Source organism: Tribolium castaneum, chromosome 5 (assembly GCF_031307605.1).
Source record: "Tribolium castaneum strain GA2 chromosome 5, icTriCast1.1, whole genome shotgun sequence".
Lineage (NCBI taxonomy): Eukaryota > Metazoa > Arthropoda > Insecta > Coleoptera > Tenebrionidae > Tribolium > Tribolium castaneum.
The window spans coordinates 10,483,410-10,498,637 of record NC_087398.1 but is presented as its reverse complement, the minus strand read 5'-3'; the positions used below and the strand labels follow the sequence as shown (position 1 = coordinate 10,498,637).

The window sequence follows — 15,228 nt, the reverse complement described above, 5'->3', positions numbered from 1 at the left end:
GACATTGAACATTTGCCCCCCATTCCTGACCACCGTGAGAAAAACTTGTGCGCAACTCGAATTAAAAATAATCAAAATCAAAATTTTGAACATGTTAGCGCAAGCGAGATAATTACCTCCCACGACCCTTTTATGGTGAGATCGGAAAAACAATAATTTCCAACAATCTTGGCACAAATTTTGTTTACTGAGTCAGTAGTTAGCTATTTAAGTCTTGCCGGTTGAAAATGGCGCAAGTTCAAATTTGCCGCCCAACCGGAAGTACGAAATCAATTACCAACCTTACGACCAGTGGTGAAAAAACCATAAACGCGTCTTTGTTTACTTGTTTACCAACAATTTATTGGCGAATTTGGTTAAATATTGCCCAATTTCGAAACTGATTCGCCAATTTTGAAGCATTACGGTGTTAATTAACGAAGGAGGAAAAAACGTAGTGAGTCATTGGCCTCTGATGCGTTTTTGTTTCGAGTGACAAACAACCTAACCTTAAAATGTGATTTCAATCCAAAGTGTTGCATTATTTATGTGCAATTTTTGAAAAATAGTGACTGTTGTGTAACCAAGTGGAGGGACTTGTGTAATTGTGTTACAATTAACGCTTGTAATTGTGACAAAAACGATGCAAAAGTGTGACTTGATGTTCGGTTTGTAATTGATAATTATGCAAATAACGCCACAGAGTCTCGCGTAATTTCGATAATGTTTATGTAATTAATTATGCCAATAAGTCGCAACAATGACCAAAACATAAAACGACTTTGCGCGAAGATGTCCGAAAATTTTCCAGACGAATGCAAGTCGAAATTGTCAAAATTACCGGATTCTACGAGTTATTTAGCGCAAAGTGTCGACAAATCCGACTTGAATTTCGCCTATGATCATATGTACGCGTCAAACACGGAAAATGGCGAAATAAACACAACCCAAGATGCGAACTGTCAAAGCGCCGAAAGTGAGGTTAAGTTTTGGAAAGACTGGCTGATTCTCCATCTCGACCTCATCCAGCAACAAAGCGATGAAATTCTAAACAAGGAGAGAACAATCCTCATTCTGCAACAAGAGAATGAAATGGTAAGTTTGGCCGAATCGTTTCGCATTTAACAGATTTGGTCGCAGCTTAAGGAGCGCATAAGTTGTATGGAACGCGGGGCCCCGTTCCACCCCAACAAGTTCTACAATAACCACTCCACGTCGTTTCTGGACGAAGGGCTAGATATGACTCAGGATTCGAGTCCCTGCGACGAAGACAACAAAAATTGTTTGGACCTTTTGGACTTGAACTGTGAGAACGGCACCTGTCCGCCGCTCAAACTTGCCAAATTCGAACAAAACAGCGACGGCGAATCTCAAACCGGAAATCCTTCCATAGACAATAAGTTTGATTCTCAGGTTAACTATCATAAAATTAGTGACAAATTGAAAAGTGAGAGTGAAATCGTAACAGATTGTAACAGTGCTAGTGCCGGCTTTGACTTTACGGTTAATTCGGGGGAATTCGACCCAATGAGAAATTTAAGAATGAGTATTAGGAGGAAACGGTTAAGTAATTCGTCAGCGGTCTCAAATAACGACTCAGTGTTAGACGACAAAAGGTCCTTTCGGAAATTCAAAAAACGGCACAAACGTTAGTATCATCCGGGGCTTGATCGATGAAAGGAGTTTTGCTTTACCTCAGGAGGGAGCCACGTTAGGGGAAAGCAATTCTGACGTCCTGACATTATGAAATATTTAATGAAGTTTACAGTTTTTTTATGCTTTTCTTGCCTCATTCGACCCAAAAATCACCCCTTTGGCTTAATTCGCAGATTTTTTTTCTTGATTATCAAGTATTTATGGATACAGTGTATCCCGTGAGCAGTTTGTTTGCAGCACAAACGCAAGGAGTGCTGCATGAATTACAAATGTAGAAAATTGCTTTCTAAATGAGTTACCTACAATATTTTTTGTAACCAATAACTCAAAAACAGGTTAAACTAGTAAAATTTAAATTTCTGTTACTCATCGTTAAAAAATCATCGTTTCAGTGTCAGCAAGGGTAGCGATACCAACCCAATAAATGTTGCGTCCTACCGAAGATAACCAGAAAATAACTGTTGAAGAGTTATTTACATTCTTGTATGGTAACTTACACTTTATAAGACGAAATTAATTAACATTAATAGCATTAGTGTGCAACGAAATCTTCCTTTAAATAAGATTAGTATGAAAATGAAGATTTAAACGTTCTGAATCCAGATTTGCTTTCAGTTTTTTGCTGAAATAGTACAGATTTTTTAAATGATTTTTTAATTTCTCACAATATATTTTTTTTTGCTTCGTTATTGTATTTACTCTACTTTAATCCATTTAAATCGTATCTGTTTTGTATATTTGGGTGCGTAATTTAAAATAATGTGGCGAAAAACGTAGAACTGTTAATTACAATTATTACATTTTATTATAATGTTATTATCTTTTTTAATAATAAAAGTAGTAGTACTTTCCGCAAAGCAATCAACTAACAGTTTAATATAATGAACAAATTCTAAAGGAGGTTCCTACTTGTTTTTAAATTATTGCAATCGCTTTTTTATTATAAAATTTCTTCTGTTTTCTAAGTGAGAATTCCGAAATTGAAAAAGTAAAAAATCTAAAGCGTTTTAAGCACTTGAATTTTAATTTGATTTAGACTAAATAAATGTAAATTAATAAAGTGACCAAAAATTATATAGCTTTTATAAAACTGGATAAATTTTAAAATAATAAAACCTGACCCTACCCGAACCGAATTGACCTGACCTGACTTTATCTTGTAAACTTTCAGTTGATGGAAAGATAGAAAAACTGAGAACAGAATTTTTTGTCATAGGAACTTTTAATTCAGTTTGATGTCTTTTATCAGCACCCGAGAGATTGTCCGATGCTTTTGAATCATCCTGTATATATATATATATATATATTTATTTGAGGCGTGAATCAGACCTCAAAAATATAACAACCATCACTAGATGGCACCATTCTAGTCAGAGTTAAAAGCTTAAAAAATAAGTAATTTTAGTTATTTATTAATTAAATAAATGTGTAAAATAGCGTTTCAGTAACTGAGTTTTATTTTATGGATGTATTTTATAAATGTGTCTAAATGGCACTTTTGGCCATGGGTACGTGATTTTTAAAACAGAGTGGTTTAATTTGGTAACAGAAGAACGTCTTAAAAAAACGAAACTTCTTTCATTGATCACAGAAAATGTGATTGAATCGAATTAAGCAAAAACGTTTCAGGTATTCTGAAAGATTCTCAAATTTTGACCACAACCGATCAGTACATTACTGAAGCCGGTCGAACAAATTTGAGGCTGTCGAACGTTACAGACATGCAAGAAATTCCAAACAATACGAATTTGGAGGTAATAATCAGGTCAAAATTTCAGTCTTTTTAAATTTGAAAGTGTTGTAGGTGCCCCGCTGGAGGGTTAAAGTGTACGCTAGTTGTTACGCAATGGAAGGGACTGAAAATTTAGACGATGAAGTCTACAACAAAAGACACAGTCGGTTGGAAAACGACGAACGTAGGAGAAAGCGATGGGACGTTCAAAGGATAAGAGAACAGCGGGTAATAGAAAAATTGAAGCAGAGACAGGAAAGAATGGGTTCGGGGTCTCGGACGGATGAACAAATCGAGTCCGTGCTGTCTCTTTGGCCCACTTTAGACAACATTAAATATCTGGAAGTCTCTGATCAGCTGCCAGTGGCGGCCTTTGGCTCACCTATTCCCAAAATAGCCCCCAGGTACCTATGACCTGATCACACTGAATTTTTCTCGACTTTGTTTTTTTAGTGAATTTAGTTTGCCATGGTTGGCTAACCCTGCGCTAATCACGAATAAGAGAGGGTCAACAAAACGAACAACAGTGAGAAAGAAAAACTCAAAGAGATAAGTATTATGTCAACAACCGAAATAAAATTTTAGTCAAGCACCACTGCCTGATGTTTTTGTAAATAAAAATAAATTATGAAGTGGTGGAATGAACGAAAATGTGATTTTATGAATACATACAGGTTATTTGTAAATTGAAACAATCTCATTACATGACAGTTTGTAAAGTATTTATTTAGGTTGTAAGCTTACTTTTGGAGTAGATTACTAGGCGCCGTAATACCAATTTAGGACTCCATATTAGGGTTTTAGGTTGCGAATTTTAATTTTTAAGTAATGTAATATTGTGATATCGGAATTGTTATGTCCATAGATTTCCTGATAATGATATTAATTTACAAATAATGAATCATATATTTTTAGTTGAAGCGCGTTAAATAAATAAATGTATTAGTTGTACTTATTTGTGTATCAGTCACTGTATTTAAATATACACAATTTTTTCGAATCATTTTGCTTATGCCCTCAAGAAAAAAAAATGGTCCTGACCAGGGATTGAACCTCAGACGCGGTCGGAAAAATTACACATCACGGCCTTACACTTCTTTGACGCGAGGTGGCAGCACCATAGTTATTTTAAATACTAACCTAACTTTTACGTAAACATAAAAATGTTAATAAAAGACGCCCCCGTGATTTGGGAGGGTCTCCGGTCCATTATTTGTGTTTACAAGCCTCCTAGTGTAACATGTGAACGCGTACGCAAAACTATCATTGCCGCTGTTTGTAAAGGTTAGGTTAAGCTAGCCCCCTTATTCCGATAATTTTGCACAGAATTATAGGTTTAAATGAGATGGAGTGTCGCCCTCCAGTTGATTTCGTTTGTATTGAAGGAAATCCATCGGGAAAATTAACCGTATCTGTAAAACCAAGTCTCGCCGATGACCCTCTTGTTGTGGGACCTCGTTACATCCACGATGATTTAAAATGTAGTTGGTCGAATTTTTTAGGTTTTAATACGAGCGGAGTGCTTTGTAATATGTTAAAGACACAAGTGATAAATAAATTAACTGTTTATTTTAGTGTTAGGATTAGGGAAAGGCACCAAAGTAGCGAAATTGATAAGAGAGAACAGACCCACTAGGTGTTACCGATTGTCCGGAAAATTGGGCGAAGCGACCGATAACGCCTTTAAGGACGGGAAAGTTGTGGAAAGGACAACCTGGAGACACGTTAAACTAGAAAATATGAATAGGTTTTTAGCAACACTTCAAGCTTCACACCAAAAAGAAATGTTTAAGTATGTTTATTGATTGAGAATGAGCAGCATTTCTTTCATTTAACTAAACTAGGTCATGTGGCATTGATTTGCAATCAGAGGAGGCCTATAAATTGGCTTGTCAGGGACCCATCAGGCCTGCCAACTCAAAACTTCCAGTCATTTACGGAATTAAATGTGTTAAATTTGAACCCCCAGAGTTCGTCATTGGTAAGAGATACAATCAGCCTCCTTGATGGTTCAAAGGTTTTAAAATTATAACATTTTTTTATAATCAACTGTTAAAGAACCATCAGGTTTTTGAATAAAGGTTGGTGCCATTTTCAATTTAAAAATCTCAAAACCATGGCCTCCTTGATGTATTGAGACAACTTCGTTGTTCAGGCCTGGCGCATCGTTAAGTTCGGCTGATTCTCCACTGGCGCTGCATTTAGCGGACTGACGCTTGTTTGACAAATATCATTTTTGAGGTTAAAGACAAATAAATTTGAAAGATGTAAGTATGCATTCGTGAAATACGTTGAAAATGTGAGGATAATTCTAAAGTTATGCCCTGAATGAACGTTTGGATAGTGTAACTCTTGCAGGAAGTCATTTTACGATCATTAGGATTTTTTATTTTCAGCTTCAGAAGATATACAAATTATTTTAGGGTGAATTGATTGTTCATCGTTTATAAGTATTTTAAGCATAACCTACGGCACTAGTACGCAGACACAGATGCAGAGAAAACGATGTTTCAAAGTACCTTCCATTTATTATGCATATTCTATGGTTTTACCAATGGTTAAGGTTGAATGCGTTACAAATCTGTGATATTTAAGACATGGCTTAAGTTTTCTAAAATGTATTTGCAACCTTTTAACCAGCAGATATTTGCAATACATTGTTTAAGCAAATGAAACTATTTTGCACACACGTATTTTCAAAACCTGCTATTGTTAATTTAGTTTTAGTAAAATGTACAAAGAAAATCGTTTTTTCAAATAAAATGGTTAAAAAAAGCTCGATCCAGCGTTCTTCTGCTGCGTTACTCTCTGCTGGAGTGTCTATGAACCGTTCGTTCCAAAGTCCCTGTCTGGACCTCTGCTCACTCCCACGCACCGCTCGTGGATCACCAAACTCCCGAAAAAAATCTACTACTTTATTAATTTTTTTGAGTTTTTGTACTTAGAAATTATCAATTACATTGTGGGCTCTTTTTCACCTTCTCTTCTGCTAATTGTACTTGTTAAATTCAATTTTTTTTCGGATTTAACCTCACAAATGCTATTTGTCAGATAAACGTCAGTGCGCTAAATAGGGCGCCATCTACGGTTTCGAAAAAACCGCTGAAGCTTATTGATGCGCCAGGCCTGAACAACGAAGTTGTCTCCATACATCAAGGAGGCCATGCTCAAAACTTTTCATGAATTACATCACAGTTGATTATAAAAAAATGAACTGTAACTACACCACGTGAAGTTAGCAATTTTCCTTATCCCTCAGGGAGGCTAATTACTAAAGCTAAAATAAATTAATACTTCTCGTAGAAATACAATGCATAAATGAATATGAAACTTACCTGAGAAGTTTAATACATGAAATTGGGATGAAATTACATTCTTCAGCGCATTGTACGGCAATTCAGTGCATCAGACATAGTTATTTTACTGTAGAAAATGCACTTTTGCGCAAACACTGGACTTTGCAGGACATTATTACAAACATGGAACAATGTATACAGATTATGGATGAACACGAAAATATTATCAGACAAAAGTCGGCAGCTTTACAGTAGTTTATTCAATTGTCTTCTGTAAAAATCATTTATTTTACGTTAAATTTGTTTGTTTTGTCAAAAAATAAAATATCCAAAGCAGTAAGATATGATTTTATCCTACATAAAAGTCACCAAAGTTTTATATTATAGTATTATAGTATAAATATACCATAATATAACATAATAATAATATATAATATGAAAACATTAATTTTTTAATTTTAATTGAGCAACTTTTTTGTGTTGGGTTTTAATATTTTATGTTGGACGGGTTAAAAATACTTTGAACATTTTACGATATTTATTGATGTTTACACAGCACCATTTTTTACAAAATGATTTGTCGTTTATTAACAAAAGTATTGTATTCTAGTTTTGATAAATAATTTTTTTTCATTATACATTAGAAGCACTTTCGATGAACGATAACAGGTCCGCACTCATCATATTCATCCTTCGAGATCCACATTTGTTGAAACGTCGTCAGACTCGCCAGAATACTTCCCCCAATCCAAACCGAATATTTTCTCTCAGGCGGTGCGATAATTTTAATTTTCATTGAAGCCGGCGCTAGGGCAGCTATCTCCTTCTGAATCCTATCGGCCATCCCCAAAAACATTGTACTTCCTCCAGAGAGCACAATATTAGCATAAAGATCCTTCCTTATATCCATGTCAGACCTCATAATCGAATTATAAGTGGTTTCGTGAATTCCTGTTGTTTCCATTCCCAGAAAAGTCGGTTGAAACATAGCTTCCGGGCACCGGAAACGTTCATTCCCGATTGTTATGATTTGTCCATCTGGCAATTCGTAACTTTTCTCAAAATTGTTCATAGTTCTCGCGAGTGCGAGGTCTCGTTCAAAATCCAAAGCTACGAAGCAGATTTTCTCCTTCAAATCGCGGATTATTTCGCGCTCTGCGGTCGTCGTGAAACTGTAACCGCGTTCGGTTAGGATTTTCATCAAGTAATCGGTTAGGTCGCGTCCGGCGAGGTCCATCCGCAAGATTGCGTGCGGGATGGCATAACCTGGGGGAAAAAGTTTTGCATTACTGTAATTAATTCATATCGAAAAGAAAATAACTATAAATTTAGCATGATCGTTGGTAATTGTAATTGAGAATAGGGCCTCAACCATTTTTTTAAAGCAATATTAAATACAAAAAAAAATCATACAAAAGTTTGACATAATATGCTAAACGATCTGAAGATGTCGTCTCCAGAAAACGAACCCCTGCTATTTCTGTCGTCCCTCTGGCCGCAACCGTTGCCAGCAATAAATCATTATCGCCTCGTAAACTTGAAAATACTCTGGGAGAAATTTGGCGACTTTATGTAATTAATCAATTTGTGAATGTTAAAAAAAACAATTAACAAACTGACGTGGAATTATTATGATGTTAACGAAAATATTGAATAAGTATTCCAAAAAAAATTTTAATTTTTGTAACAAAATCTAAAGGAATTTAAAGAAGCATTAAATTAAATGTTGTTTATGATGAGCTAGTTACTACGGATTTGCTGAGAAACATTTCACATTCTAAACAAGTTTTGATTTAATGCTCTTTTAAATTCGATTATTAAATTGGCCCTTAATTATTTAAAAAATATTAATGTTAATAAAGTAAAAAATGTTAAAATTTAATTAATCGAAATTTTGAGGGTAGCAACTATTTTATTAAAATTTTTATTTAAAACATCATTTAAGCTCTGTTGATTCAGAAATACACTATTGAAATTGTACAATTAATTAATTAATTAATTAATAATATTTTTTTATAATTTTTTTTCTAAGTGGGTCTTATAAATTGAGAACCAAACTAGTGAAGGATATTTAAGATAAGATATGACAAAAAAATAGAAAAGCGCTTCTAATAATTATAAATCCTAACATTCTGTGAGACTTTGAAATGATATCTTCTATATGATAAATAAAAGAAAATTTTTAATCAAACGTTGTGCCTAAACCTTTTATTTTTTCTAGTACTCGTAATGGATTATTATCGTTGTTATAGTTGTGCTTTAAGATACGTGTGTTGTTTGTAAAACGAACCATAAAACATTTTGTAAAATTAAGTGTAAGTTTGTGGATCTTGCACCAGCTTGCGAGTTTATCAATATAACATTGTAATAATAAATGACAAAGAAGAAAAAAGGTGTCAATTATCATTTTAATTTTTTGTATAGGCAACCGATATTTTTGTTTACTGTTCTTCCTGGTAAGTCAAAATAAAAATACATAACAAAATATATATAAAAAAAATAAAGTAAAAAAATTAAAAAACTTATTGATAATTACACTTAAAAGCTTTACTTTTTTTTGTTTTTGTCTTATTTCATAAGAGGCGATTGTTTTTTTTTGCTTATTTTGAAAAATTACAATGACAAGTACAGTCCGGGACATTTCTATTTGGACATAAAAAATTTGAATTTTCTGACATTTATACGTATATTCAGCGTCTATGTGAACAAAAAATGTTCTCTCTCTCATTCTATGGTCCTTGAGCTTTAATAACAGGGACATTTTTGAAATTGGTAGGATTAGAAAATGACAGTAAACAGCTGACTGATGTAAACAATAACAAAGGAAATGTTATAATTTTAATCTATATAACCCGTGGCTGCTTTAAAAGTGTGTACTAACGGGATAATAAAATATTTACGCAAGTATTTTTGAAGGTAGAAACATTACTTGTCATATAACAATTATACAGTCCGGGACATTTCTATTTGGACATAAAAAATTTGAATTTTCTGACATTTATACGTGTATTCAGCGTCTGTGTGAACAAAAAATGTTCTCTCTCTCATTCTATGGTCCTTGAGCTTTAATAACAGGGACATTTTTTAAATTGGTAGCATTAGAAAATGACAGTAAACAGCTGACTGATGTAAACAATAACACAATAACAAAGGAAATGTTATAATTTTAATCTATATAACCAGTGGCTGCTTTAAAAGTGTGTACTAACGGGATAATAACATATTTACGCAAGTATTTTTGAAGGTAGAAACATTACTTGTCATATAACAACTACTCAGATTATATGATGAGACGGGAATGGCACAATACAGAATTGCAGTCAGTGATTGTGATGGAGAAAGCTGCTGTGAAGTACTGACAGTACTGACTATCGCTGGTTGTACGATTTGTGCAATTTGTGATATATTTTGTGTGAAAAACTGGAAAAGAAAGTGCATCACTGCATAACCTCACTTATCGCAGTTTTGCACATTTTGATGATGGGAATTGCGGTTCAAGTAATTATGAGTTATAGATGGAGAGCCCTGTTTACTTCAAAGTAAGTTCACGACATTTACAGATACTTTCTTTATGTTTTTTGTCTTTTCTGGTGTAGAGGGTTAACTTTTCTATTTTCATATAAAATTCAAACCAAACGAAATCGAAAAGCTTAATATTGTCATGTTTTTTATTAATTATTAAAAAATTTATTTAAAAAATCACAGATAGTGTTTATAATTTGCAGCTGAAGCCTTTTGGGTCCACTTTGTTCCTGGCAGCCACTCTTGTTTCAAGCAGAGTGGGTGTAAAGTTAAAAATAATCCCGTAAAATTGTTAATATAACTCCTTTGCACTGGCATGGGGTATTTGAAAACTTACGTTTAACAAATACGTCACAAAGTCTCAGCCATCGTCGAAAAACATAATAAGGGCTTTATAACAAGAAGCGCTTTCTGATTTTACTGTGGACGTGTGGAAGAATAGTGTGAAATATTGCGAAAAACCAACTTTTACTCTTGTTTACATTTTTGTACGTCTCTATCTGAGAGTAGTCTCTTGTATAAAAAATATAGCCTACTAATAAAGGAAATTAAAGTGTTTTTATTTCTGGGTTGCCCCCAATTCCACTTCGCCCTTGCCTGATAATCAAGACACTGATAATGAAATTGGTGTAAGTGCATCGAATACAAACGTGTTGAATAGATGAATAAAAGAGAGACAACTGCTTTTTTCAAAAAGGCCATTTCAAATTTATTCAAAAAGCACACCCCCATTGAAAAGGGTCCATTCACGATGAAGTTTGGCTTCCTGCATGACGTAGGTCTCGGACACCAATCTCACTGTAAATGGTCTAAATTGGTCTTGCATCTCTAAGACATGGACTCACTGAGAGCGACTTCTGCAGTAGGCTTGAGACCTGCCTGCCTGTCTCGCAACAATCTCTGCATTATGATTCCAAATCATTCTATAAAACGCTGTCAATTACAAGCCATGATATGAGGCATGAGGCCGTCTCAGTGTATGTCTTGTGGTGTACATTGAAACTGTTTCTTAAAGAACCCATTCACAATGAGATCTGCTTCGCTACATGCGGCGCGACAGGACTCAAAGACTAATCCTCAAAGACACAAAAAAACTGACACAGTTTATCATTTTAAGCCATTGACAGCGTTTTCGAATGTTGGTGCAAAGACTTGTCGCGAGGCATGTTTCAGCCTTCCGCCAACGTCAGTCTGAGTGAAACCCTCTCAAAGTGATCTCAGCGAAAACCACTCACAATGAGATTGACCTATGAGGCCTATGTCGTGCCGCATGCAGTGAGATATGTCTCATTGTTAATGAAAATAGGGCCTTTTTTGTTGTTTAAAGTCGTTTTTTAAAACTTTTGTGGCAAATTTTACTGATGTGGCAGAGAGGGGGCATGCAATTGGAACATGACGATGACTACCCTAAAAGGCACTTCGAGGCTTTTATGGCCTTTTTAATGCAAATTTCAACTTTAAACCTGACAGTCATACCAAGGTCAAACATAACCTCAACAGTAATCCAGCAACGGTACTTCAAAGCATTTGAAAGTTTCTCCATTTGTTTTTAAGTGTTCTAGTTAGTACATTTTGCTGTACTTTACTACAATAAAGAAATATTTAAATTTTTATTATTGTTTACATTTGTCATCTGTCAAACACATCAAACAATCAAGTTCCCTAAATTTGAGCTCTTATCTAGTTTTTGTGCTCTATATAGTCTCGCGTCAACGTATGCCCTATGACATGCCTATGACGTATCTCATATAGAAATGTCCCGGACTATAGATTATATGATGAGACGGGAATGGCACAACACAGAATTGCAGTCAGTGATTGTGCTGGAGAAAGCTGCTGTGACGTACTGACAGTACTGACTATCGCTGGTTGTACGATTTGTGCACTTTGTGATATATTTTGTGTGAAAAACTGGAAAACAAAGTGCATACCTGCATAACCTCACTTATCGCAGTTTTGCACATTTTGATGATGGGAATTGCGGTTCAAGTAATTATGAGTTATAGATGGAGCTCACTGTTTACTTCAAAGTAAGTTCACGACATTTATTAATTAATTATTAAAAAAATCACAGATAGTGTTTATAATTTGCAGCTGAAGCCTTTTGGGTCCACTTTTTTCGTTGTTATTTCCTGGTAGCGACTATTGTTTCAAGCAGAATGGGTGTAAAGTTAAAAATAATCCCATAAAATTGTTAATATAACTCCGTTGCACTGGCATGGGGTATTTGAAAACTTACGTTTAACAAATACGTCACAAAGTCTCATCCATCGTTGAAAAACATAATAAGGGCTTTATAACAACAAGCGCTTTCTGATTTTACTGTGGACGTGTGGAAGAATAGTGTGAAATATTGCGAAAAAACAACTTTTACTCTTGTTTACATTTTTGTACGTCTCTATCTGAGAGTAGTCGTCTTTTATAAAAAATATAGCCTACTAATAAAGGAAATTAGAGTGTTTTTATTTCTGGGTTGCCTCCAATTCCACTTTGCCTTTGCCTGATAATCAAGACACTGATAATGAAATTGGTGTAAGTGCATCAAATACAAACGTGTTGAATAGATGAATAAAAGAGAGACAACTGCTTTTTTCAAAAAGGCCATTTCAAATTTATTCAAAAAGCACACCCCCATTGAAAAGGGTCCATTCACGATGAAGTTTGGCTTCCTGCATGACATAGGTCTCGGGCACCAATCTCACTGTAAATGAAATTGAATAAATGGATAACTTAAAGTCAAAGCCTAACCAAAGTGGAAATAAAGAGAAGGAATTGGACTAGTTTCGGTATTTATTTATACCATCATCAGCAGTCAAAACATTTTAAAAAACACAGGATAAAACTACGTAAGAATTTACATTTACGTGTTTTTTAAGAACAAAACAATAAAAAAGTTACAAATTATTAAAATTTTTCAAAAAGAAGGAACGTTACATCTTGTCGAGTTGAAAAGTGAAATGTAAAAGCTCTTATCTAGTTTTTGTGCTCTATATAGTCTCGCGTCAAGGTATGCGGTATGACGTATCTCATATAGAAATGTCCCGGACTATATATGAATTTTATGCGTTACTTTAAACTCACTCTGTATTCAGGCTGTTCAGTCTAAATAAATAATAATAATTATTATTATTATTTTATTTTTATTTTTATTGTTATTCTTATTTTGAATGGAAAGCTCTGCTTTTTACTGCTCTTTTAGATTACTCGAGTTATTTTAAGGAAGTTTTTATCAGCTTTCCCAATACTTAAATTTAGACGTGTTCAAAATATTTAAGGTTTTTTGAAAATCTTCGTATGTGCATCTTTGACATTAAAATCGATAACTCTGTCGTTTTTTAAAATTTAGAAAATTGTTTCGCTTCTTTGAAGAAGAGATTTTTTGGTGTTTTCGAATTTCTAAAAAAATGTAGCATACCCCAAATTTTGAAGACTAAGTTTGCAGAACTTCACACACTCATAACTCAAAATTTTTTAATTGTCCAAATATAACCTTAAAAATTTTGGGTCTTTTAATTTTTTTACAATTTTGAACACACTGGAGAATATAGGCTTTCTTTTTTAATTCTCCAGTTATGAATTCAAAATGTCTAAACTAAGAGAGTTACCAATTTTTTAAGTGACAGTTGCACATCCAAAAATTTCCAAAAAATCTTAAATATCTCGCAAACGGTTAAACTTAGGTATAGGGAAAACTAATAAAAACTCCTTTAAAATATCACAACTAATCCAAAAACGCAGGGAAAACATAGCTTTCCATTTAAAATAAAAAAGATGATAGCGACTTCCGGTATAACCGGATTTTCATTTAGCAGAACTCAACGGATTAAGGCTAAAATAAATATCTTTAAGAATTTTCAATTCTTCTAATGTGGTGTTTAGACGGAACACTCTGTATAACATAGAACCTATCAATACGATATGTGGCAGTTGGGCTCTAGTCGTGAGTGAATAAAATTTTTGTTTAAAAGGACTTGTTTTTTACTTAAACTCCTGCCCCAAAAAAATACAGAAAAATTACCGATTTGTGTTAATCAGTAAATACCTTCATAAATGGGCACCGTATGGGAAACCCCATCGCCAGAATCCATCACAATCCCCGTCGTCCTGCCACTGGCATACAGAGACAAAACGGCCTGAATCGCCACATACATGGCCGGGCATCCGAACGTCTCAAACATGATTTGAGTCATCTTCTCCCGGTTTATTTTCGGGTTAAGGGGAGCCTCGGTCAGGAGCACGGGATGCTCCTCTGGAGAGACCCTCAACTCGTTGTAAAAAGTGTGATGCCAGATTTTCTCCATATCGTCCCAATTACTCACAATTCCATGCTCAATTGGGTACTTGACCGTCAAAACGCCCCGTTTGGTTTGTGCTTCGTCACCCACGTACGAGTCTTTCTGGCCCATGCCGACCATCACACCCTTTAAAAAAATATAGCAAAAGGCAAGGTTTTGGGGGAAGTACCTGATATCGGGGCCGGCCAACCACGCTCGCGAAAACGGCCCTTGGGGCGTCGTCCCCTGCGAAGCCCGCTTTGCACATTCCCGAGCCGTTGTCGATCACCAAAGCGCAAACGTCGTCGTCGCACATTTTTCAAAATTATAACTCAAAGATATCTCCAAACACAAAAATGACCGCTCGACTGAAGTGGTGATTTCGGTATGGTTGTTTGATCACTTTTAATTGCAATAAAATGGATTAATTTTTAAACATTTCAAGCATTCACTGTGTTTCGGACCGTTATGAAATGGTACAATTCACTTAATTACTTCAGATTGCTTTTTTACGGTAAACACACACTGCATCTACTGATAGAAATCGAAGAATTCGGGCGCTTTATAACTTTATTTTTCCCTCCCCATTCTTTTGCAAATATTTTTTCAGCTTTCGATGCATTTCGTTTCCAATATTCACACTTTTTGGCATATTTTAACATGCATGTATTGGACTTTCCTTCATTACTATTTAACAATTTTTGGAAATTATTTTCGCTGAGTTAAATTCCAATTAAGAGAAAATAAAAGTAGTTTGGTGTAATTATAG

General features: G+C 34.6%; 3 protein-coding genes and 3 long non-coding RNA genes across 6 annotated transcripts; 5 read left to right on the top strand and 1 right to left on the bottom strand.

The window, feature by feature from the left end:
- Positions 1–109: 109 nt before the first annotated feature.
- On the top strand, positions 110–4,367 carry LOC103312951 (male-specific lethal 1 homolog). The gene is made up of 5 exons (XM_008194899.3): positions 110–1,074; positions 1,120–1,627; positions 3,265–3,389; positions 3,440–3,771; positions 3,821–4,367. The coding sequence occupies exons 1-5, from the start codon at positions 721–723 to the stop codon at positions 3,918–3,920; spliced, it is 1,419 nt and encodes a 472-aa protein (XP_008193121.1). The 5' UTR covers positions 110–720; the 3' UTR covers positions 3,921–4,367.
- On the top strand, positions 1,634–2,461 carry LOC135266357 (uncharacterized). Its single transcript, XR_010334366.1, has 2 exons — positions 1,634–1,970; positions 2,028–2,461. It is a non-coding gene; the product is annotated as an uncharacterized LOC135266357 (long non-coding RNA).
- Positions 4,368–4,462: 95 nt separating the features above from the next.
- LOC662705 (uncharacterized protein) lies at positions 4,463–7,003 on the top strand. The gene is made up of 5 exons (XM_968788.5): positions 4,463–4,651; positions 4,702–4,893; positions 4,943–5,159; positions 5,212–5,348; positions 6,671–7,003. The coding sequence occupies exons 1-5, from the start codon at positions 4,531–4,533 to the stop codon at positions 6,916–6,918; spliced, it is 915 nt and encodes a 304-aa protein (XP_973881.1). The 5' UTR covers positions 4,463–4,530; the 3' UTR covers positions 6,919–7,003.
- A 100-nt stretch (positions 7,004–7,103) lies between these two features.
- Positions 7,104–15,226, bottom strand: LOC661746 (actin, cytoplasmic). The gene is made up of 3 exons (XM_962212.4): positions 14,650–15,226; positions 14,228–14,606; positions 7,104–7,929 (listed from the first exon to the last, which is right to left on the bottom strand). Exons 1-3 carry the CDS (start codon positions 14,773–14,775, stop codon positions 7,304–7,306), a joined length of 1,131 nt encoding a protein of 376 aa, XP_967305.1. The 5' UTR covers positions 14,776–15,226; the 3' UTR covers positions 7,104–7,303.
- Positions 9,295–10,742, top strand: LOC107397617 (uncharacterized). Its single transcript, XR_001574692.2, has 2 exons — positions 9,295–10,202; positions 10,389–10,742. It is a non-coding gene; the product is annotated as an uncharacterized LOC107397617 (long non-coding RNA).
- LOC103314912 (uncharacterized) lies at positions 12,076–12,427 on the top strand. Its single transcript, XR_511774.3, has 2 exons — positions 12,076–12,215; positions 12,280–12,427. It is a non-coding gene; the product is annotated as an uncharacterized LOC103314912 (long non-coding RNA).
- Positions 15,227–15,228: the final 2 nt, after the last annotated feature.

Coding starts and splice junctions, on each gene's coding strand:
- LOC103312951 (XM_008194899.3), top strand. CDS start 721: ATGCCAATAAGTCGCAACAATGACCAAAACATAAAACGACTTTGCGCG. Junction 3,390..3,439: donor CAAACAATACGAATTTGGAG/GTAATAATCAGG, acceptor AAAGTGTTGTAG/GTGCCCCGCTGGAGGGTTAA. Junction 3,772..3,820: donor ATTCCCAAAATAGCCCCCAG/GTACCTATGACC, acceptor TTGTTTTTTTAG/TGAATTTAGTTTGCCATGGT.
- LOC662705 (XM_968788.5), top strand. CDS start 4,531: ATGTTAATAAAAGACGCCCCCGTGATTTGGGAGGGTCTCCGGTCCATT. Junction 4,652..4,701: donor CATTGCCGCTGTTTGTAAAG/GTTAGGTTAAGC, acceptor ACAGAATTATAG/GTTTAAATGAGATGGAGTGT. Junction 5,160..5,211: donor CACCAAAAAGAAATGTTTAA/GTATGTTTATTG, acceptor TAACTAAACTAG/GTCATGTGGCATTGATTTGC.
- LOC661746 (XM_962212.4), bottom strand. CDS start 14,775: ATGTGCGACGACGACGTTTGCGCTTTGGTGATCGACAACGGCTCGGGA. Junction 14,607..14,649: donor TTGGCCGGCCCCGATATCAG/GTACTTCCCCCA, acceptor ATTTTTTTAAAG/GGTGTGATGGTCGGCATGGG. Junction 7,930..14,227: donor TACGGTGCCCATTTATGAAG/GTATTTACTGAT, acceptor TTTTTCCCCCAG/GTTATGCCATCCCGCACGCA.